The sequence below is a fragment of the Eretmochelys imbricata genome, chromosome 3, assembly GCF_965152235.1.
Source record: "Eretmochelys imbricata isolate rEreImb1 chromosome 3, rEreImb1.hap1, whole genome shotgun sequence".
Lineage (NCBI taxonomy): Eukaryota > Metazoa > Chordata > Testudines > Cheloniidae > Eretmochelys > Eretmochelys imbricata.
This window is the reverse complement of record NC_135574.1, coordinates 279,962-304,679: the sequence shown is the minus strand read 5'-3', so window position 1 is coordinate 304,679 and position 24,718 is coordinate 279,962. Positions and strand designations below refer to the sequence as shown.

The following is a 24,718-nucleotide window of genomic DNA, read 5'->3' as shown; positions in this document are numbered from 1 at the left end:
TGGCACATGATGGTATATATCTCATTGGTAGATGTGCAGGTGAACGAGCCCCTGATGATCTGGCTGATGTGGTTGGATCCTCTGATGGTGTCACTAGAGTAGATATGGGGACAGAGAAGGCATCAGGGTTTGTTACAGGGATTGGTTCCTGGGCTAGTGTTTCTGTGGTGTGGTGTATAGTTGCTGGTGAGTATTTGCTTCAGGTTAGGGGGCTGTCTGTAAGCGAGGACTGGCCTGTCTCCCAAGGTCTGCAGGAGTGAGGGATCATTTTCTAGGATAGGTTGTAGATCGTTGATGATATGCTGGAGAGGTTTTAGCTGGGGGCTGTACGTGAAGGCCAGTGGTGTTCTGTTATTTTCCTTGTTGGGCCTGTCCTGTAGTAGGTGACTTTGGAGTACGCATCTCACTCTGTCAATCTGTTTCCTCACTTCCCCAGGTGGGTATTGTAGTTTTAAGAAGCTTGATAAAGATCTTGTAGGTGCTTTGTCTGTCTGAGGGATTGGAGCAAATGTGGTTGTATTTTAGCGCTTGGCTGTAGACAATGAATCATAGAATCATAGAATATCAGGGTTGGAAGGGACCCCAGAAGGTCATCTAGTCCAACCCCCTGCTCGAAGCAGGACCAATTCCCAGTTAAATCATCCCAGCCAGGGCTTTGTCAAGCCTGACCTTAAAAACCTCTAAGGAAGGAGATTCTACCACCTCCCTAGGTAACGCACAATGGATTGTGTGATGTGTCCTGGATGGCTGTATGGAGTCATGTAGGTAAGTATAGCGGTCAGTGGGTTTCCGGTATAGGGTGGTGTTTATGTGACCATCACTTATTTGCACTGTCGTGTCCAGGAAGTGGATCTCTTGTGTGGACTGGCTACACCTCTGATTTTTGGGACTGGAGGAGTCTATACAGGAAGGCTGGCCTCCACCTAAACCAAAATGGAACCAGATTGCTGGCATTTAAAATTAAAAAGGTCATAAAGCAGTTTTTAAACTAAGGACTGGGGGAAAGCCACAGGTTCAGAGGACCACGTAGTTTGGACAGAGGCATCCCTTAGGGGAGGATCTATTAATGGAGATTCACTATGTCCTACTAAGGAGGAGAGGATGGAAGATGATAAAATATGGGTAGGATCTGATGAGAATCAGTCAAAGGAAAAGAGTCCCATCATAGAATAATAGAATATCAGGGTTGGAAGGGATCTCAGGAGGTCATCTCGTCCAACCCCCTTCTCAAAGCAGGACCAATCATGTAACATGATGTAACATCATGTAATAGCAGACAGCTAAAAAGTGACAATTTTTTAAAGTGCTTATATACAAATACTGGAAGTCTAAATAATAAGATGGGTGAACTAGAGTGCCTCATATTAAATGAGGATTTTGATACGATAGGCATCACAGAAATGTGGTGTAATGAGGATAATCAATGGGATACAGTCACACCAGGGTACAAAATATATCGGAAGGACAGAACAGGGGGAGTGGCATTAGATGTGAAAGAAAGTGTAGAATCAAATCTTAAATTAACCAAACTGTACCATGGAGTCTCAATGGATAGTAATTCCATGCTCGAATAATAAGAATATAGCAGTAGGGATATATTACCAACCACCTGAGCAGGATGGGGATAGTAACTGTGAAATACTCAGGGAAATTAGAGAGGCTATAAAAATAAAAAATGCAATAATAGTGGGGGATTTCAATGATCCCCATATAGACTGGGTACGTCACCTCAGGACAGGATGCAGAGATAAAGTGTGTTGACACCTTAAATGACTGCTTCTTGGCGCAGCTAGTCCTGGAACCCACAAGAGGAGAGGCAATTCTTGATTTAGTCCTAAGTGGAGCACAGGATCTGGTCCAGGAGGTGAATATACTCAGAGGTGGGCAAACTACGGCCCATGGGCCACATCCGGCCTGCGGACCCTCCTGCCCGGCCTCTGAGCTCCTGGCTGGGGAGGCTGTCCCCCTCCCCCGCAGTCTCACCTCGCCGCTGGCTCAATGCTCTGGGCGGCGGGGTGAGCTCCTGGGGCAGCGGCAGCTGCAGAGCCCGGCCTGACCTGGCGCTCTGTGCTGCACGGTGGCGGCAGCGGCGTGGCCCGGCTCCAGCTGGGCGGAGCACCTGTAGCGCCGCCAGCCACCAGTGCGCCAGGAGCGTGGTAGGGGCCACGGAGCGGGGGGGCTGGATAGAGGGCAGGGGAGTTCGGGGTGGTGGTCAGAGGGCAGGAGTGTGGATAAGGGTTGGGGCAGGAACAGGGGGTTGAATGGGGGCAGACAGGAAGGGGGGGTGGGATGGGGCGGCAGGGGGCAGTCAGGGACAGAGGTTCCAGGGGCAGTCAGAAGGGGTAGTTGGATGGGGCAGGGATCCTGGGGGGGCAGTCAGGAAGAAGGGGGGGGTTGGATGGGGCAGGAGTCCTGGGGGGGCAGTCAGGAATGAGAGGAGGGGTTGGATGGGGTGAGGGGGGGCAGTTGGGGTGGGGGTCCAGGGGCAGTCAGGGGCCAGGGAGCGGGGAGTGGGGGTTGGATGGGGCAGGAGTCCCTGGGGCGGTTAGGAGGTGGGGGCTGGGCCACGACCCCCTCCCCTAACCGGCTCTCCATACAATTTCCGAAACCCGATGCAGCCCTCAGGCCAAAAAGTTTGCCCGCCACTGATATAGCTGGACCTCTTGGTAATAGTGACCATAACATAATAAAATTGAACATCCCGGTGGCAGGGAAAACACAGTAGCCCAACATGGTAGCATTTAATTTCAGAAGGGGGACTACACAAAAATGAGGAAGTTAGTTAAACAGAAATTAAAAGGTACAGTGCTAAAAGTGAAATCCCGGCAAGCTGCATGGGAACTTTTTAAAGGCACCATAATGGAGGCTCAACTTAAGTGTATACCCAAAATTAAAAAACATAGTAAGTGACCCAAAAAAGTGCCACGGTGGCTAAACAGCAAAGTAAAAGAATCAGTGAGAAGCAAAAAGGGCATCCTTTAAAAAGTGGAAGTTAAATCCGAGTGAGGAAAATAGAAAGAAGCATAAACTCTTGCACGTGAAGTGTAAAAATATAATTAGGAAGGCCAAAAAAGAACGGAGGATCAGCTAGCCAAAGACGCAAAAAGTGACCGCACAATTTTTTTTAAGTACATCAGAAGCGGGAAGCCGGATAAACACCCAATGGGGCCACTGGACAATCGAGAGGCTAAGGGAACACTCAAGAATGATAAGGCCATTGCGGAGAAACTAAATGAATTCTTTGCATCCATCTTCATGGCTGAGTATTTGAGGGAGATTCCCAAACCTGAGCCATTCTTTTTAGGTGACAAATGTGAGGAACTGTCCCAGACTGACGCGTCAGTAGAGGAGGTTTTGGAACAAATGGATAAATTAAACAGAAATAAGTCACCAGGACCAGATGGTATTCACCCAAGAGTTCTGAAGGAACTCATATGTGAAATTGCAGAACTCCTAACTGTAGTTTGTAACCTATCATTTAAATCAGCTTCTGTACCAAATGACTGGAGGATAGCTAATGTGATGCTAATTTTTAAAAAGGGCTCTAAAGGTGATCCCAGCAATTACAGGCCTATAAGCCTAACTTCAGTACTGGGCAAACTGGTTTAAACTATAGTAAAGAACAAAATGGTCAGACAGATGCGCATAATTTGTTGGGGAAGAGTGAACATGGTTTTTGTAAAGGGAAATCAGGCCTCACCAATCTGAGAATTCTTTGAGGGTGTCAACAAGCATGTGGACAAGGGGGATCCAGTGGACTTACTGTACTTAGATTTTCAGAAAGCCTTTGTTAAAGTCTCACCAAAGGCTCTTAAGCAAAGTAAGCAGTCATAGGATAAGAGGGAAGGTCTTCTCGTGGATTGGTAACTGGTTAAAAGAAAGGAAACAAAGGGTAAGAATAAATGGTCAGTTCTCAGAATGGAGAGGGTAAATACTGGTGTCCCCCAGGGGGTTGTATTAGGACCAATCCTATTCAACATATTCATAAATGATCTGGAAAAAGGGGTAAACAGTGAGATGGAAAAATGTGCACGATACAAAGCGACTCAAGATAGTTAAGTCCAAAGTAGATTGCGAAGAGCTACAAAGGACCTGGGGGTTACAGTGGACGAGAAGCTGGACAAGAGTCAGCAGGGTGCCCTTGTTGCCAAGATGGCTAACAACATATTGGGCTGCGGTAGTAGGAGTGTTGCCAGCAGATCGAGGGAACTGATCATTCCCCCCTATTCGGCACTGGTGAGGCCACACCTGGAGTGTTGTGTCCAGTTTTGGACCCCCCACTACAGAAGGGATGTGACGAAATTGAAAGGAGTCCAGCGGAGGGCAACAAAAATGATTACTTACACCTGAGCTATAATTTTTAGTGTTGTGATCAGTTCTTTATCGGTCAAGATGAAGTCTAATACACAATCCCACCATGCTGGATGCCACAGTTTGAGTTAGGAAATGGATTGTGGTAGTATTCAGAAATTTCAATGATGTTTAGTACTGAATGAGGGAGGCAACCTAGTGACAGAGGATGTGGAAAAAGCTAATGTACTCAATGCCTTTTTTGCCTCTGTCTTCACAAGGTCAGCTCCCAGACGGCTGCAATGGGCAGCACAGCATGGGGAGGAGGTGACCAGCCCTCTGTGGAGAAAGAAGTGGTTTGGGACTATTTAGAAAAGCTGGACGAGCACAAGTCCATGGGGCCGGATGCGCTGCATCCGAGAGTGCTAAAGGAGTTGGTGGATGTGATTTGCAGAGCCATTGTCCATTATCTTTGAAAACTCATGGCGATCGGGGGAAGTCCCGGATGACTGGAAAAAGGCTAATGTAGTGGCCATCTTTAAAAAAGGGAAGAAGGAGGATCCTAGGAACTACAAGCCAGTAAGCCTCACCTCAGTCCCTGGAAAAATCATGGAGCAGGTCCTCAAGGAATCAATTCTGAAGCACTTAGAGGAGAGGAAAGTGATCAGGAACAGTCAGCATGGATTCACCAAGGGCAAGTCATGCCTGACTAATCTAATTGCCTTCTATGACGAGATAACTGGCTCTGTGGATGAGGGGAAAGCAGTGGACGTGTTGTTCCTTGACTTTAGCAAAGCTTTTGACACGGTCTCCCACAGTATTCTTGCCAGCAAGTTAAACAAGTATGGGCTGGATGAATGGACTATAAGGTGGATAGAAAGTTGGCTAGATTGTCGGGCTCAACGGGTAGTGATCAATGGCTCCATGTCTAGTTGGCAGCCGGTATCAAGTAGCATGCCCCAAGGGTCAGTCCTCGGGCCAGTTTTGTTCAATATCTTCATAAATGATCTGGAGGATGGTGTGGATTGCACCCTCAGCAAGTTTGCAGATAACACTAAACTGGGAGGAGTGGTAGATACGTTGGAGGGTAGGGATAGGATACAGAGGGACCTAGACAAATTGGAGGATTGGGCCAAAAGAAATCTGACGAGGTTCAACAAGGACAAGTGCAGGGTCCTGGACTTAGGATGGAAGAATCCCATGTACCACTACAGACTAGGGACCGAATGGCTCGGCAGCAGTTCTGCAGAAAAGGACCTAGGGGTTACAGTGGACAAGAAGCTGGATATGAGTCAACAGTGTGACCTTGTTGCCAAGAAGGCCAATGGCATTTTGGGATGTATAGTTAGGGGCATTGCCAGCAGATCGAGGGACGTGATCGTTCTCCTCTATTCGACATTGGTGAGGTCTCAGCTGGAGTACTGTGTCGTTTTGGGCCCCACACTACAAGAAGGATGTGGAAAAATTGGAGAGAGTCCAGCGGAGGGCAACAAAAATGATTAGGGGTATGGAACACATGATTTATGAGGAGAAGCTGAGGGAACTGGGATTGTTTAGTCTGGGAAGAGAAGAATGAGGGGGGATTTGATAGCTGCTTTCAACTACCTGAAAGGGGGTTCCAAAGAGGATGGCTCTAGACTGTTCTCAGTGGTAGCAGATGACAGAACAAGGAGTAATGGTTTCAAGTTGCAGTGGGTGAGGTTGAGGCTGGATATTAGGAAAAACTTTTTCACTAGGAGGGTGGTGAAACACTGGAATGCGTTACCTAGGGAGGTGGTGGAATCTCCTTCCTTAGATATTTTTAAGACCCTGGCTGGGATGATTTAGTTGGTGACTGGTCCTGCTTTGAGCAGGGGGTGGGACTAGATGACCTCCTGAGGTCCCTTCCAGCCCTGAGACTCTGTGATTCTAGGGTTCTACTGGCCATATGAGACCTCCAGCATGTCCCTCCAATTGCAGTTTCCCCATGATGCACTTTAGACAGAGATATAAAGAACCTGATTTGGCAGTTTGTAGCGAACACCGACTCATAGCCCATCTTGTGCTTTACCTGTTACAAAAGTGATCCATGAACATTCAAAATGGTTTTATTGAGTTACCAGTGACTTGGAAACAGGTAATGTCATTTTTGACATAGAGTGGCCCTCCCACTCCCCTTTTGCCCATGTGACTCTTTCTAAAGAAGTAGAATCCAATCATGTGAATCATTCTACCGGGTGTCAGTCCTACCAACTAGATCACATTTATGTTAATGAATGAGCAATTTCCATGAGCTGGGAGTATCGTAGGCCAGGGGAGGCTCCCCTAACCCAGGCTGCGACCCCACCCTCGCTCCTCCTCTTCCCTGAAACAGGCAAGGGTAGAGTCCTGCTCAGGCCAGCCGTAGGGTTGCCAGGTGTCTGGTTTTTGACTGGAACGCCCAGTTGAAAAGGGACCTTGGTGGCTCTGGTCAGCACTGCTGATTGGGCAATTAAAAGTCCGGTCAGCGCCATAGCGGGTCTAAGACAGGCTCCCTGCCTGCCCTGGCTCCATGCAGTCCCAGAAGTGGCCGGCATGTTCCTGCAGCCCCTAGGCACAGGGGTGATCAGGGAAGCTCAGCAGCTCCCAGTGGCTGAGAACCAGTGGTGCTGGAACATTTTAATAATAGGGGTGCTGAAAGCCAGCCCCCTGTCCACCCCAGAGCTGGGGCTGGGAGCAGGGCTATATCTCTGGGGGTGGGGGACCCAGACAGCGGTAAGGGAGCCAAGGCTCTGGCCACAGCTGGGGTCGAGAGCAGGGCCAGCAACCAGGACCCTCGGGCCCAGGGCCAGCAGCCGCATGCGTGGCCAGAAGTGGCATGGGCCCGGCTGCTGCATGGGGGGCCAGACGCAGAGGGGCGGTGCTGGTGGCCAGGACCCCCGGGCATGGGGCCAGGCCCTATGCTGGCAACCGCAGACAATGGGAGCTGTAGGGGCAGTGGCTGCGGGCAGCACACAGAGCTGCCTTCGTGTCGTGTGTCCCCGTCCCGTTTCCCGTTCCCCCTGGCTGCTTCTACAAGCTGTGCAGAGCCAGGGCAGGCCGGGAGCCTGCCTTAGCCCTGCTACGCTGCAGATCAGGAACCACCTGAGCCCACACCTCCAGCCTCTGCCCCAGGTCAGAACCTCTTCCTCGAGCCTGCACCCCAACCCCGTCCCAACCCCCTGCCCTAGCCCTGAGCCCCCGCTTGCACCCAAACTCCCTCCCGGAGCCTACACACTGCACCCCCCCACACACCCCAGCCCCCTGTCCTAGCCGGGAGCCCCCCGCTGCATGCCAAACTCATCCCCAGCCCCACCCCAGAGCCCCCCCCCAGCCGGAGCCCACCTCCCCCCTGCACCCCAACCCCCAGCCCTGAGCCCCCCCGCCCCGTCCCAGCCCGGAGCCCCCCCGCCCGCATGCCCAACCCATCCCCTCCCGCACCCGGAACCCCTCAATTCTGGCCCCATCCTGGAGCCCGCACCCCCAAACGGAGCCCGCACCCCTCCCGCACCTCGGCCCAGTGGACTGGCGGGGGGTGGGGGGTGTCCGGGTTGCGGATCAGAAACCTGGGCCCGCCGGCGGCTTTGGGGGGGCGGGTCCCCCAGGGCCCGGTTGGGAGGCGGCTCGGCGCGGCCCGGGGGGGGCGGTTCGGCGCGGCCCGGGGGGTCACTGTGCGTCCCACAGCGGAGGGGAGTCCCGCCCCCACGCTGGGGCCTCGGTCTGTGGGGCGGGGCCGGGCGGGAGCCGGAGCCGCCCCGTCTCCAGGCGACGGGGAAGCGGCGCGGGACCAAGGCCGGGTGAGGGGCCCGAAAACGCAGCCGCCGGGGAGGGGCCGGGCACGCGGGGGGCGGGCACGAGGTGGGGCGGGGGGGCCTGGGCATGCGGGGGAGCCAGGGGGCACGAGGTAGGGGGGCGCTGTGGGGGCCTGGCCTGAGGTGGCGGGAGCTGGGTGGGGGGAGTCCAGGGGAGGGGGCTGGTAGCAATGGGGGAGCTGGGAAGAAGCCAGGGTCCTGGCATGGGGAGCTGGGGGGGCCTGGCCTGGGCTCATGGATGCCGGGTGGTACGAGGTGGGGGGAGACAGGCCGAGGGTTGGAGGTGAAGGGGAGCTGGGGGGGGGGGCCTGGCCTGGGCTCATGGATGCCGGGTGGTACGAGGTGGGGGGAGACAGGCCGAGGGTTGGAGGTGAAGGGGAGCTGGGGGGGGGGCCTGGCCTGGGCTCATGGATGCCGGGTGGTACGAGGTGGGGGGAGACGGGCCCAGGCTTGGGGTGAAGGGGAGCTGGGAGGCAGGGGGGGGCCTGGCCTGGGCTCGTGGATGCCGGGTGGTACGAGGTGGGGGGAGACGGGCCCGGGGTTGGGGTGAAGGGGAGCTGGGGGGGGTCCTGGCCTGGGGTAGTGGATGCTGGGTGGTACGAGGTGGGGGGAGACAGGCCCAGGGTTGGAGGTGAAGGGGAGCTGGGGGGGGGGGCCTGGCCTGGGCTCATGGATGCCGGGTGGTACGAGGTGGGGGGAGACGGGCCCAGGCTTGGGGTGAAGGGGAGCTGGGAGGCAGGGGGGGGCCTGGCCTGGGCTCATGGATGCCGGGTGGTACGAGGTGGGGGGAGACAGGCCCAGGGTTGGAGGTGAAGGGGAGCTGGGAGGCGGGGGGGGGGCCTGGCCTGGGCTCATGGATGCCGGGTGGTACGAGGTGGGGGGAGACAGGCCCAGGGTTGGAGGTGAAGGGGAGCTGGGGGGGGGCCTGGCCTGGGCTCATGGATGCTGGGTGGTACGAGGTGGGGGGAGACGGGCCTGGGGTTGGGGTGAAGGGGAGCTGGGGGGGCCTGGCCTGGGCTCATGGATGCTGGGTGGTATGAGGTGGGGGGAGACGGGCCCAGGGTTGGAGGTGAAGGGGAGCTGGGGGGGGGGGATGTTGGCCTGGGCTCATGGATGCTGGGTGGTACGAGGTGGGGGGAGATGGGCCCGGGGGTGAAGGGGAGCTGGGGGGGGGGTTGGCCTGGGCTCATGGATGCTTGGTGGTATGAGGTGGGGGGAGACGGGCCCGGGCTTGGGGTGAAGGGGAGCTGGGAGGCAGTGGGGGCCTGTCCTGGGCTCATGGATGCTGGGTGGTATGAGGTTGGGGGAGACAGGCCCAGGGTTGGGGTGAAGGGGAGCTGGGGGGGGCCTGGCCTGGGCTCATGGATGCCGGGTGGTACGAGGTGGGGGGAGATAGGGCCCTGGGATGTACTGAGGGAAGTAGTAGCAGACTGGTATGAGGTGAGGGGAGCTGAGGTGAGGAGTACAGTGTGAAGAGGAGTTGGGGACACAGGGAGCCTGGACTGGAAGGCCCTGTCCTGGGGCAAGGGGGCACAAGGGTGAGGGGCTTTCCTTGTCACAGTGTTTGGCTTTCCAGCACAGGGGCTGTGCCTGGCCCAAGGAAGCCATGACCCCAACACTGCACATGGAGAAAATGTCAGCAGCAATTTCCTTCCTAGATCCCCTTTGCTTCAGTGGTGTAGCAAAAGGCATGGGGCACTTAATACGCACACGTAATGGGATTTTCAGCAGAAACAGGAGGCTTCAGGAGGCACCTCTTTAACCTGAGACACCAGGACCTATGCTGGCCCCCACACATGTTTCTTTGGAGAACAATGGTAGTGACGGCTATCACCCAGCTATTTTACAAACACAGGGGGCTGAAGTCTCCCCCTCTCAGCTACCCTGCTCTGGGAGCTGCTCTTGATGCTCACTGGGGAGAGGTAGGTGGAGGCTGTTGAGGTGTCTTTTACTGTATCTTTTTCCATTGTCTCTCTCTTGAGGCCTCACTATGCCCCCCAAAAGAAGGCAGAAACTGCAGCAAGAGCAGAAGGGGCAACCAGCTGTGGCTGCACCCCCAGAGGGAGTTTCTGAGGGGGCCGTAGCCAGCAGAGAAGAGGAGTACAGCCGTCTTTGCAAGGAGCTGGAGGACATGAAGGGGGCACGTGTTCAGCTTCGGGAGGAGAACGAGTTCCTGCAGCAAGAGGCCCAGCGTCTCCGTGCTGAGAGCCAGGAATTCATGTGCTATGTGGCCAAGCGGGCCCAGCGGCGCCAGGATGCCATCATCTCCCTGAATGATCAGAACAAGCAGGCCCTAGAGGAGATCCGCAGGGAGCAGCAGGAACTGCTCACCCTCTACCAGAGGAAGGAGGCAGCTCTGCAGGAACAACTGTTGCACAAAGAGGGTGAACTTCTCCGCCTTAGCAAAGAGGTTGAAGGCCTGCAGCAGATTCAGGCACTGCAGCAGGAGCAGGCTGCCCACATCAGGGAGCTGCAGGGAGAGCTGATGGCCACCAGGCAGCAGCACACTCAGCACCTGCAGGAGACCAAAACCCATTTCCTGCAGGAGAAGGCAGCCTTTGAGCAGAAGTCCCAGCAGCAGGTGCTCTGCCTCCTGCAACAGGCACAGGAAGTGGTTGCACGGTGCATGCAGGAGCATAGCAAACAGGTGAAATGCGAGAACCAGGAGCTTCGGCAGGAGCTGCACCAGCTCATCCAGCGATCACGCGCACTGCATTTACACAAGCGCCGGTTAGAGGAGCAGGCACAGCAGCTGCTGCGAGAGCGTTGCTACATGCAAGATATGGCTCGCCTGTACCACATCCACCAGGGCAAGAAGTAGGCCCCAACTGTGACCCCAGGAATGAGCTAACAGAGAGCTCTCCACTGCTCACTGCCATAATAACCTGCTTTTGGTATTAGAATTATTTAGGACCACATTCTTCATTAACAGCTTTGTTAATAATCTGAGAGGGAAATGAAATTCCCAGAGGATACTGAACTGGGAGGAGCTATAACTTCCAACAAAAAGAGATTTGAGCCAAAAGGCTTTAGTGAGACATTGGCAGGGAACAATTTATCCAGCTATTTCACATGGGTCTTATATGGCCCCCATTGCTGAAGTATCTGAGTGCCTCACAAACTTTAACATATTTATCCACACAGCAGCACTGCGAGGTAGGGTAATGCCATTGTTGGATGTTTTTCTAAAAGATCTGCTCAGTCTAGGGGATGTTTTCTGGCTTGTGTTATACGGAGGTCAGGCTAGATGATCACAGTGGTCCCTTCTGGCCTCGGAATGTGTGAATCTGTTATCCTCATTTTACAGCCTATGGCAGAGCAGGGAATGAATCTAGGTCTTCTGAGTCCCATGCTAGCATTCTAACCACTGTGCTATCCCTCTCCACAGTGATTGATCCTGGGCCAGCTCTTGTGCTATCCTCCTGAGTCTTGTGATCTTTAGAGAGAGACAAGTCTTTTATTGGAGCAACTTCTTTCTTGGTGAGAAAGACAAGCTTCTGAGCCACACAGAGCTCTTCTTCAGACCATCTCCCCACCCAGAAACGTGCCCCTGAAGTTCCATCTCCCCAGCCTGGAACATATCCCCAATGTATATCTGCAAGAAGAAGAGCTCTGTGTAGCTCAAAATCTTGTCTCTCTCACCAACAGAAATTTGTCCAATAAAAGATATTATCTCACCCACCTTGTGTCTTTCATATCCTGCGACCAATACAGCTACAACTACACTCTTGTGATCTTTGGTATTTCTGGAATCCTGTGATTAGGAGAAAATCTGAGGTGTGGGGTTTTTTTTTTCTTTTTTTTTAAAAGAACTTATGTTTTTTCCTGTCTAATACCATAGAATCATAGAATATCAGGGTTGGAAGGGACCTCAGGAGGTCATCTAGTCCAACCCCCTGCTCAAAGCAGGACCAATCCCCAATTAAATCATCCCAGCCAGGGCTTTGTCAAGCCTGACTTAAAAACTTCTAAGGAAGGAGATTCTACCACCTCCCTAGGTAACACATTCCAGTGTTTCACCACCCTCCTAGTGAAAAAGTTTTTCCTAATATCCAACCTAAACCTCCCCCACTGCAACTTGAGACCATTACTCCTTGTCCTGTCCTCTTCTACCACTGAGAATAGTCTAGAACCATCCTCTCTGGAACCACCTCTCAGGTACTTGAAAGCAGCTATCAAATCCCCCCTCATTCTTCTCTTCTGCAGACTAAACAATCCCAGTTCCCTCAGCCTCTCCTCATAAGTCATGTGTTCCAGACCCCTAATCATTTTTGTTGCCCTTCGCTGGACTCTCTCCAAGTTATCCACATCCTTCTTGTAGTGTGGGGCCCAAAACCGGACACAGTACTCCAGATGAGGCCTCACCAATGTCGAATAGAGGGGGACGATCACGTCCCTCGATCTGCTCGCTATGCCTCTACTTATACATCCCAAAATGCCACTAGCCTTCTTGGCAACAAGGGCACACTGCTGACTCATATCCAGCTTCTCGTCCACTGTCACCCCTAGGTCCTTTTCCGCACAACTGCTGCCTAGCCATTCGGTCCCTAGTCTGTAGCAGTGCATTGGGTTCTTCCGTCCTAAGTGCAGGACCCTGCACTTATCTTTATTGAACCTCATCAGATTTCTTTTGGCCCAATCCTCCAATTTGTCTAGGTCCCTCTGTATCCTATCTCTGCCCTCCAGCGTATCTACCACTCCTCCTCGTTTAGTATCATCCGCGAATTTGCTGAGAGTGCAATCCACACCATCCTCCAGATCATTTATGAAGATATTGAACAAAACCGGCCCCAGGACCGACCCCTGGGGCACTCCGCTTGACACCGGCTGCCAACTAGACATGGAGCCATTGATCACTACCCGTTGAGCCCGACAATCTAGCCAACTTTCTACCCACCATAAGAACAAGGGACATTCAGTGAAATAAAAAGGTAGCAAATTCAGAACTAACAAAAGGAAATACTTTTTCACACAATGTGTAATTACACTGCGGAACTCACTGCCACAGGAAGTCATTGTGTAAGGATAAGGCCTTTTCCTGTAGCCATATTATAAGGCCTAAAGCCTAAGCTTTTGTCTGCAGCCATATTAGAAGAGTAGCAGCCATTAGCTAAGAAGCAGGAAGTTACATCCCATCTAAATTACATTAAAACAATGTACTATCAGGCTGTTAAGAAGGAGATCCTGGTCGAATAGCACCCACTATCACCGGATAAAGAAACAGATCTTAAGATGGTTAAAGAGAACTTAGTTTGATAGCATGCCATCTGGCAAGAAATCACTTATCAATAGTTGTGGTTGTGAAATCCTCACTTTATTGTATTGTCATTATGGTCCCCACTTCCCTATTGTTTGTCTGATATATGATCTCTGGTTCTTTGATTGTTTCTGTCTGTTACATAATTAATTTTGCTAGGTGTAAATTAATTAAGGTGGTGGGGTATAATTGGCTAGAGAATTTTGTTACAATGTTAGGATTGGTTAGTAAAATTTTAGTAAAATGATTGGTTAAGGTATAGCTAAGCAGGACTCAAGTTTCACTATATAAACTGGGGTCCAAAAGAAAGTTCTTTGGGAACCAACTCCAGGACACAGCCCCATCAGAGCTGCCAGACCTCAACACTCTGCCAATGACACCGTGTAGAAACTGGAATCCCCCAGATGACTGATCCTGACTGACCCTCAAGAAAAGTTCATCTGTCTTATTGGGAGTGGTGAGCATTGTATGTGTAGTGTGTGCATTCTATTTTTCGTGATTGTTAATAAATAGAGGATAAGGATAGTACTGTGTAAGGCTCTTTCACTGGTAAAAGGTCCTGCAAACCTGCAGAAAATTGACAGGGTTATGCCTGAGCCCTAGGAACAGGGTAAGTGTGGGTGCCCCTAGAGAGTGTGAGTAACAGAGAGGTAACTCTGTTTTTGCGGGTAACAGTTGAGGCCAGGCATATAAGATTCAAAAAGGGATTGGACATTTAGATAGATGAATATCCAGTTATATTTAATGATAACAAAAATTTAGAAGAGGTGATAATTACTGTAGAATTCTGTCCTTGAAGGAGAGTAAGGAGACCCAGACCAGCACATCCCAGTCTTCCTTGGGGAAGAAAGGCATTAATTTATTGTTGCTTCTAGCAGTAGAAACAGGGTCATGGATTCTTGCAATCTCTTAGGGAGTCCCCATTTCTGATGCAGCAATTTTTCTCTCAGGTGGAATTCGAAGTATTTTTTTGTGTCCTCTGTAACAAGACTTTCTTCACCCTCAGCTCCTGGAATTTGCAGGGAGGCTGCAGAGTCAGTGCTGGGGGTCATGGGCACTTGGGAGGGACTCTGCAAACCCAGTTTAATCTGAAGATTTTTATTCCCCAGCATGTCTCTATTGAGAGCCCAGGGAATCTCAGCAAGAGGAGCTCCAGCTGGGCTGGGTTGCAACTGGGATTCCAGAGGGAGCTGTGTAAGAGTCATCTTTGGCCTAGTCTCTTGATTCTCACCCTCCAGTGAGGCTAACTGCCCTGCCAGTAACAGGGCCCTAGATGTCTCAGCTGTGTCACTATCAGTTCTGTGCATAGTTACTGACCTACAAGAGCCTGCTATTCCAAGAAATTTCTGTCCTTCCCGGACAAAGTTAGATTTTGGAACCTCCTCTCCACTGGCATGTGAAAGCAGCTGTGATTGTGACTGTTCTGGAGGACGGATGGCCCTTAGGAGTCCCTGGGAAAATCCCCTTTGGCAACTATGGGGTAATTTTTGAGACCCACTGATCCTGCTTACAGGGCTTTTTTCTGCTCCTGAGCTGGGCTTTTTCTCCCAGTAAGTGAGTTGGGCAGGGGGAGTTCTCATGGCAGGAGAGGATTCCTGGAACATGTAGGAGACACCCCATTTCATCTCTAGCTTCGTCCCGAGCTCCAGGTTCTGGTTATATTGTCTTTTGTTATTTTTGAACTGTGTGTCCATGAAGCTAGTTCCAGTTTCACTCTGAGCCCCATTGAGGAGAGCCAGTTGTGTACTTGGACATGTACCCAGCAAAAATGTCTCCCAGGAGCCCTCAGTGTCTTCTGAAAGGTCACAGTTCTCCTTCCCTCCCTGGAACTCCAGGTGCTTTTCCTTTTTCTCCCCAATCACTGGCAGCTCAGTTGCATCTGGGTTGAAATGCATAGACCATTCCAGCAGCAGAGACTCCTCTCCTGTTTTATTCTGTGGACCTGTTCTGTTCTGATGTCTCTGAAGATTTCCCATGCTTCCAGCTATAGTGGTCTCAGATGTAGTGTCTAGTGTCACTGTGGTTTGTCCACTGCCTTCAGATCTCTGTGCTGTCAGACAGATCCTGCTAGTACAGGCCTCTGAGCTCCCACATGAAGCTTCACATACTCCTGTATGTGTAAAGGTAGATATAGGAACCTTCTCATCAGGCATGGGCTCCTGTTTGGCTGCCTCAGGAGGAATAAACCATTTCAAAGACTTCTGGATTCTCTTTGGAAGGCCCCATTTGTGATGCACTATTTTCTCTCTCAGGTGCTGCTCAAGGTGCTTACGCCTTTCTGCCTTGAAGAGTGGCCGCTGGTACTCTTTAGACTCCAGCAGCGCTGTGCATTCCAGGAACTCTGGGATGGATGGGATGGATGCTGCCAGGGAGTTCAGGATTATATATGGCAAGCCCCACAGGAGCTGGAGTCTCTTTTTTCTGATGTGTGCGTTTAGCTGCTCTCTCACATCCTTGATGAGCAGCAAAGGATGAAGCAGAGGAGACTCTACAATAGCACCACTGCCTCTGCTCAGAGGAGGTGGAAAGGGACACGGGGACTCCATGACTCACCACTGCTCCTGGTGCAAGCCTGCAGCTGGTGATTCTTTGTCTTGGGAGGTGGTAGCTTTAGGTCTTGTTTCTCTCTCTCTTGATCCAAGGTTCTGAGGCTGCAGCATGAAAGCTGCTGAAGACTCAGGTTCCAATTCCTGGCCTGTTAATTATAAAGATGATTGGGACACAGACACAACTGATGCCAACTGGCAAAAGTGTTCACTGTTCTTTACAAGCAACTCCTGGCTCAGACCTGACAAACTTACTACACATTATACATGGCTTTCATGGGAGTTATCCTTGAAGGACAGTTGGTGAGGTCTCTGCTGAAAGCTTGTAACTTATCAATACTTAATGGTTGTGAGATGTGTATACGGGTAATGTTTAAGGAATAATGTAACTATACTGAAAATCATGTCCTTATGGTCTTGGAGTAAAAGGTAGTCACCAGGGAATCATACGTCTTGGTGAGGACCCATTCAAGCGGGAGGGAGTTGTCACTGCGCCATGGCTAGTTGATTATGTAATATATTGTTCAATTCCCTACCCTTGCCTCATCCCAGAACAGTCAAAGGAAAACCATCAAAGACAACAGCTAGCAATCAAAACCACATGGAGGTAAAAGGGAACATTATAGCAGACAGACGAGTGCCCTGTGTGTGAATAAAGACAGAAGACTGATTAGATATATCACAGAGTGGAGAAAAAGACATTGCATCCACTCACTGAGGAGACATCTGGTGAACAGGAGTGTTTCATGAAAGACTGGATTCTGGTTCCTGGGTAGCCAGCCAGCTCTGCAACAGACTGAACTTTGGTGGGGAAGGGGGAAACTTACTTGATTAGAGGGGAAAGGTTACTATTAATAAACGTAGGCCCTAGTTTATTTTATTATTTTTTTTTGTATTCTAGTAGTTTGTTTCCATCTCTCTCTCTGGTTTCTAGTGGAACCTCTAGTCTTTCTTGCAATAAAACAAGACAATTTATTTAAGTGCTTACAGGGGCAGTTTACAGGAGTGGTGTTTTTAAGGTAAAATTGGGGTACACTGCTGCTTTGGGATTAGAGGCTCTGGCGTTTCTGAGAGTAGCCTGGATATCACAGAGGAATACTTCAAGGGGACTCGGGTGCACCTCTTGTAAACCTGTAAGGTGAAGGCAGTGCTGGCATAGCCCAGAGAGGAGAGCTTTAGAGGCTCATGGGCGGGGGTGTCAGGGAGCTGACATCCAGATTCCACAGGGAAGACTCCACAAGATTGACTGGCCAGCGCTCTAGAGCTTCAGGGAGCACTGTGTGGTTTGTATAGGCAAAGGTCCACTTGCTGATATCCCAGGCCTTAGTCCATGGCAGTTTTTCAATGTCCACAAAAACCCTCATCAATTCGGGAATGGCCAGTGTAGGATGAGTGTCATTCAGCTGAATTGCTACCTGATCTGGAAAAGAATCAAATATAGTTCAAACGTTTTCCGTGCTTCCAAATTTGGATGCTTTAAAACATCGGATGATATCCTGGAGGGTGGCAGCCACAACGAAGTACTCCTACTTCAGTCGCAACTCTTTGCCTTTGAAAAAGTTATAGTTTGGATAGAGGACACGTGATATGTTCTCAGCCAAATTTCTGTCCAAGATGGCTTGAATGTAATCTCCAACATTAAAGTCTCAGAGGTTGAAGTCATTAGGTGCCCGAGCAGACCACAGCCGCATGGTGTTGACGGTGTTATTCATGTATCCAGGCACAGGGGTATCATAGGGCAAGGCGAGGACCACCTAAATATCGACCCACTTCTGTCCACTCTTGGTGTGTTCCACTCTTCCATAAAAGTGGACAGGCAGCATGTACTCGGGATGGGCTCTCTCCCAGGGGTTGCCGTATCTAAACCAGTCGTTGGCTTTTTCCACCTGCCATCCATCTCGGATCTTCTGGTTGAAGATTCCATATTCCTATCTGATGCCATACCCATATGCAGCAAGCCCAAGTGTTGCCATTGAATCAAGAAAGCAGGCAGCCAGTCTTCCAAGACTTCTGTTGCCAAGGCCAGCGTCCTCTTCAATGTCCTCCAGCTCTTCTATATCCAGCCCGAGCTGATAAATTGACTCATCACAAGCATTCTTCAATCCAAGGTTTATCATGGTGTTCTGTAAGGTAGGGCCCATGTAAAATTCTAGAGAGATAGTAAACTCTCTTGGGACCCTTCTCGTAGTAATACTGCTGGGTGCGGATCCACCTGCCCACCAGGTGGTTGCACACGGTGTGCGCCAGGGCGAAGTAGTAGTCGTGGGGGGTAGCCACGTTGTGGTCCTTGACCAGGTGAAGTGCAGGTGCCGGTTGAAGCCCTTCTTCAGCTCGGCCACGTTCTCCATCCCCACGATGCTGAGGATGCTGATCTGCTCCCTCTTCTCCTGGTCAGTCAGTGGGCACGACATCTCCGCGGGCCTGGGATCGCTCTCGGGGCGGCTGCTCACGCGTCTGCTGGGGCTTGGGGAGCGGCGGTGCCCCGCCCTCCGGTATTCATAGCCCATGGTTGGCAGCGGCCCATGCCACTCCCGGCCGGGGCTAGCGTGTTCCTCTCCCGGGGGCGGGGGCAGGTGGCTGGCACTGCTCTGTGCAAACAGCCTCCTCCTGGGCTGGCTGCAGTCCCTGGGAGGTGACGTGGTGGGTGCTGCCCATGACAGCAGAGAAATCACCCCAGCCGGTGCCTAGAGGGCACCGTCGCCTGCACAGACACAGGGGGGAGGGATAGCTCAGTGGTTTGAGCATTGGCCTGCTAAACCCAGGGCTGTGAGTTCAATCCTTGAGGTGGCCATTTAGGGATCTGGGGCAAAAACTGGGGATTGTCCTGCTTTGAGCAGGGGTTGGACTCCTGAGGTCCCTTCCAACCCTGATATTCTATGATTCTATAACTCCTCCTCACTAGAAGCAGGGGCAATGAGGTGATCTGCGATCCTGAGAACAATCACAGTGCTATTTCAAATACAGGGGGAAGCTGTTGTATTTCTCTGTTGAAATGGAATGTGAAGAGTGGAGACTCATAAATCCTCATCCAGACTGCTGGTAAACAGGGAACAAACACCTTCCCCATCCCGAAGCTCTGCAGAGGCTGGGGGTTGAAGGAGGGAAGACCAAAGAGAGGAGACTCTTGTGGTTCAATAGACTTCATAGGGGAAGGGAAGCAAAGGGAGCAGTGGGTTTAGGATGTCTTCACCCATCAGTGCTTAGATTGTTGCCACCCAACACCGCACTGCAGCATTTCATATCTCCCTTACCCTGAAGCTCGGGACGCGCTTCCTCAGCTAGGACCCGGCACTTTCCCAGAGTGCCCTAGTGCCCAGCAGCACTGTCCTCCAGTCTGAGACTATGAGAGCTTTACCCCCAAGAAGTTCTGAGTGCTCTGATGCTAATCACCACCTCTGTGAGGTCATCAATGCATCACATCTGTGCTGGGCTGGAACTTCTCTGGTGGTAGCCTGAGTCTATTTTCTTGTATGCTAACCAAACTGGAGCAGATGCTGACCATAGAATCATAGAATATCAGGGTTGGAAGGGACCTCAGGAGGTCATCTAGTCCAACCCCCTGCTCAAAAGCAGGACCCATCCCCAATTAAATCATCCCAGCCAGGGCTTTGTCAAGCCTGACCTTAAAAACTTCCAAGGAAGGAGATTCCACCACCTCCCTAGGCAACGCATTCCAGTATTTCACCACCCTCCTAGTGAAAAAGTTTTTCCTAATATCCAACCTAAACCTCCCCCACTGCAACTTGAGACCATTACTCCTTGTCCTGTCCTCTTCCACCACTGAGAATAGTCTAGAACCATCCTCTCTGGAACCACCTCTCAGGTAGTTGAAAGCAGCTATCAAATCCCCCCTCATTCTTCTCTTCCGCAGACTAAACAATCCCAGTTCCCTCAGCCTCTCCTCATAAGTCATGTGTTCCAGACCCCTAATCATTTTTGTTGCCCTTCGCTGGACTCTCTCCAATTTATCCACATCCTTCTTGTAGTGTGGGGCCCAAAACTGGACACAGTACTCCAGATGAGGCCTCACCAATGTCAAATAGAGGGGGACGATCACGTCCCTCGATCTGCTCGCTATGCCCCTACTTATACATCCCAAAATGCCATTGGCCTTCTTGGCAACAAGGGCACACTGCTGACTCAACAAGGACCAGAGAGCACCCCTCCCTCTGTGACTAGGCCCTAGCATGACAGTACATTACACTGGAACAGTCATCCTCTAAGCAATATGATGAGACTCACGAGCCCGGAAGCTAGAGCTTTCCAGGAGCCAGACAGACTGTTCGACTTGCTCCCGCAAGAGAGAAAAGACCTGGGGGGGGGGGGGCCTCATGATGGCCAGCATTAAATGCACAATTCAGACAGCTGAATTAACCCTCCCCTTAGCAGTGTATTATGACTCTTACACATGCAAACCACAAAGCCCTGTAAACTAATCAAGCTATTGTTTCTATAGGTTAGAGGGGACAAGGAGCTCTTGTTATTGCTATTTTTAATCTATGTGCGAGTTGCTCTAAAACAGTGGTCTCCAACCTTTTTACGCCCAAGATCACTTTTTTAATTTAAGGGCAACCCAGGATCTACCCCGCCCCTTCCCCGAGGCCCTGCCTCATCCCCAAAGCCCTGTCCATTCCAGCCCCCCGCCTCTCTCTGGGCTCGCTCCCCCCACCCTCACTCACTTTCACCAGGCTGGGGCAGGGGGTTGGGGTGCAGTAGGGGGTGTGAGCTCTGGGCTGGGGCCGAGGGGTTTGCAGTGTGGGAGGGGGCTCTGGGCTGAGCCTGGGTCAGGGGGGTTGGGTGCAGGAGGGGGTGAGGAGATGCAAGTTCTGGGAGGGAGTTTGGGTGCAGGAGGGAGCTCAGGGCTGGGACTTGGTGCAGCCTCCTGCTGGGCAGCACCTACCTCCAGTAGCTCCCGGTTGGCAGTACAGTGTAGCTGCCACTAAGGCAGGCTCCCTGCCGCTCCTGGCAGGGACCAACACGCCCCTGCGGCTCCTGGAGTGTATGTGTGGGGGGCATGTGGTTCTGTGTGTTGCCCATCTCTGCAATCACTGCCCCCACAGCTCCCATGGATTTACTAAGAACAAATCATACCACGCCAGCTTGATTTCCTTCTTTGACAGGGTAACTGGTTTGGTGGATGGGGGAATGCAGTGGATATGATACACCTGGACTTCAGAAAGACTTTTAACACAGTCCCTCATGATATTCTGATAAGTAAGCTGGAGAAATGCTGGCTCATCAGAACTACCATTAAGTGGATACATAATTGGTTAAACAACCGCAAACAGTAATGATTAATGGAATGATGTCAGATTGGAGGGAAGTCTCAAATTGGGTTCCACAGGGATCTGTTCTGGGTCTGGTGTTGTTTAACATTTTTATTAAAGACCTGGATGTAGGAATAGAGAGCATACTGATCAAATTTGCAGATGACACAAAGCTGGGGCGGGGGGGAGGGGAGGTGTTGCCAATACTTTGGAGAATACAGCTAAAATTCAGAGGGATCTGGATAAATTAGAGAACTGGGCTAGACACCATAAAATGAAATTCAACCAAGACAAATGTAAGGTGCTACACTTAAGGAAGAAAAAATAAATGCACAAATACAGAATGAGGGACAACGGGCTTGGCAGCAGCACTGCTGAGAAAGACCTGTGAGTTGTGGTAGAACACAACCGCAACGTGAGTCAACCATGCAACGCTGCTTCAAAAAAAAGCAAATGCAATTGTAGTTAATATTAACAGAGGAATAAGAGGCAGGCCGCGGGAGGGGATAGTACCACTTGGCGCTAGTTAGGCCTCAGCTGGAGTACCGTGTCCAGTTTTGGTCACCAAGGTATAGAAAGGATGTAGAGAAACTAGAAAGGATCCAGAAGTGAGCATCAAAGATCAGCAGCAGGATGGAATGCAAGGCATATGAGCAGCAGCTGAAGAAACTGGGTATGTTTAGTTTGGAAAAGAGGTAGTGTGGGGGGGGGAGGGGAGGTACGGACATGATAATACTTCAAAAATACTTGAAAAAGATGGAGAAAAATTGTTCTTGCCACAGAGGGCAGGACAAGAGGCAGTGGGTTTAAACTACAGCATAAAAGATTTAGATTAAACCTCAGGAAAAACCTCTCTTACGGTAAGAACAGTAAGATAATGGAACAGACACATAGGGAGGTCATGGAAGCTCCTACACTGGAGGTTTTCAAAAAGACTTCTGTCTTGGATGGTATAGACTCAACAAATCCTGCATCTTGGCAGGGGGTTAGGCTAGATGATCCTTGCAGTCCCGTCTAACCCTATGATTCTATGTCTCTATGGTAAGCTAAGGACTTCCAGTGCTGTGTTCCAGTTGACTAATAAGTCTTGCTGTTTTGCAAATCCTGTTTGGGTGTCACTCCAAATACCTCTTGAGGTGCATTAATCCTTGGACTGTACAAGCCATTACCAGGAGTCAAGCCCAGCTGGACTTACTGAGAAGAGCTCATGGTGTGATGCAGGAGTGCTAGAACCCAGATGCTCAGTCTAGGAGGCCATGAGGTGCTATGGTTTACCCCCAGCTTAAGGAGTGGTCTCTCTTGGGGGTCTGCCACATTGAAGGGGTTTCTCCAAGAGACTGATTAAAAGCTGGGGCATAGCACAGATCCTGTTGCTCTGTGACAATAACTAAATTCTATTAATAAGGCAAATAGATAGCAAATCAATCTACATTAGAAGCTATGAAGTATGGAAAATTGAAAAGGGAACGAAAGACATCAGGGAAAAATTCCTGGTGGGAAATACTAGGGTCAATATGAAGGATTTTTTAAAAAGTATATTAGGAACAAAAGAAATCCTAGCAATGATACAGGCCCATTACTAGATGGAGATGATAACATGGTTAATAATGATGCAGAAAAGGCAGAAGTGTTCAATGAATGTCTGTTCTTTATCTGAAAAAGACGCATTATGATCTATTTGTATCACATGTGAATAATGAAGTACTTTCCAGTCCTTTAGTAACTAAGGAGGATGTTAAATGTCATCTAGTAGGGATAAACATTTTTAAATCAACTGCTCCAGATAACTTGTGCCAAGAGTCATAAAAGAGTTTGCTGAAAGATCTCTGGCCCCACTGATGTGGATTTTTAATAAATCTTAGATACTGGGGAAATTCCAGAAGACTGGAAGACGGCTAATATTGTGCGTCACAGTTCAGGACACCTACACCTGTTTTTCCTCTCTGTAATCCAGCAAGCGCACCCATGCTATACTCCAGGCTCTTCAGCTGTCACCTCTCAGATGGAGACACGTGTCTCCTGACAGCAGTATTGTCACACTGCAGAACTTCCTGCCTAGCCTGTGAACTCGCTCCCTAGCAAAGTCACGATGCATAAGCAGGCTTGTTTTACTTTTCTCCTCAGGGATGGTAAACAGTGCAATTGCTACAGTTAAGCAACCACACAGCTCTTTCTAAGCAAGCACATTTATTCTAAAGGTAAAAGCATTACAGAGGAAATATATTAAAAACAAGAAAAGCCCTTACACACGTTAATAAGCTTACCGGAGATTAGCTTGTCCCACACAGAAGGGCTCTGATTGGTGGTAAGAACATAAGAACGGCCACACTGGGTCAGACCAATGGTCTGTCTAGCCCAGCATCCTGTCTTACAGCAGTTGGTGGTGTCAGAGGAAATGAACAGAACAGGGCAATTATCGAGTGAGCCATGCCCTCTCATCCAGTCCCAGCTGTTGGCTGTCAGAAATTAGGGATACCTAGAGCATAAGGGTTCCGTCCCTGACCATCTTGAAAAAAGCCACTGATGCACCTATCCTCCATAAACTTATCTAATTATTTTTTGAACCCAGTTATACTTTAGGCCTTCACAGCATCCCGTCAATGAGTTCCAAAAGTTGTGTGAAGACGTACTTCCTTCTTGTTTTAAACCTGCTCCCTATTAATTTCATTGGGTGAGCCCTGGTTCTTTTGTTATGTGAAGGAGTAAATAACATTTTCTTATCTCTTTCTCCAAACCATTCATAATTTTACAGACTTCTATCACATCTCCCATTAGTCATCTCTTTTCTAAAGTGACCAGTCCCAGTCTTTTTAATCTCTCCGTTTATGGAAGCTGCTCCAAACCCCTACTTATGTTTGTTGCCCTTCTCTGTACTTTTTCCAAGTCTAATATATCGTTTTTGAGGTGCGGGTGTCTAGAACTGCATGCAGTACTCAAGATGTGGGTGTACCATGGTTTTATATAGTAGCATTATGCTATTGTCCATCCTATTAGTTATCCCTTTCTTAATGGTTACTAAATGTAGGCCTTGCTGGAGTCCACATATAAACTAACAGTGTGAACCAAAGGGTGTGAATCAGAGCAGTCCTGGCTTTGGCAAAATAACCACACACTAGATATTGGCCAACTAAGTTAGCACATTCCTGACCGGAGAGCGTGGTACAAAAACCACCTAAAGTTCTTAAGTAACTACATAAATGCATTCTTAAAAGATGGTACAGCAACACATCAAGCCCCTCATAAGATAAGGATGGGCTGACAAAATAATGGCTATGGATGTTTTGTTCAAACTAGCAGGTACAAGGTGTAGGGTTGGTAACTACACCTAGCAATGTCTGGAGTGCAATACGTATCAACGTATACAAGAAGTCATAGGAGAGGCACCTTTGTCCAGCCTAGGGGGCAAGCATCCTGTTGCACTGACTGAGCTGGTACCATTGTCACGGGCATAGATGTGTTAGTGTACCTGAAACCATGGAGCCAGGGTGCTAGTACCAGGCTTTGTTCACAATAAACCTGGCTGAGTGCCTCTGCCACCAAGCTGAGCCT

At 50.4% G+C, this 24,718-nt stretch overlaps 1 protein-coding gene and 1 pseudogene across 1 annotated transcript in view; both read right to left on the bottom strand.

Annotated features, from left to right (window-relative positions):
* Positions 1–14,076: 14,076 nt before the first annotated feature.
* ZNF512 (zinc finger protein 512) overlaps positions 14,077–24,718 on the bottom strand; it is a 94,147-nt gene continuing 83,505 nt past the window's right edge. Inside the window, exon 13 of the mRNA XM_077812238.1 lies at positions 14,077–16,051. Coding sequence (XP_077668364.1) covers positions 15,869–16,051 — 183 coding nt within the window. The 3' untranslated portion in view covers positions 14,077–15,868. The remainder of the gene's footprint in view (positions 16,052–24,718) is intronic.
* LOC144262467 (glycogen phosphorylase, liver form pseudogene) lies at positions 16,065–19,600 on the bottom strand (annotated as a pseudogene).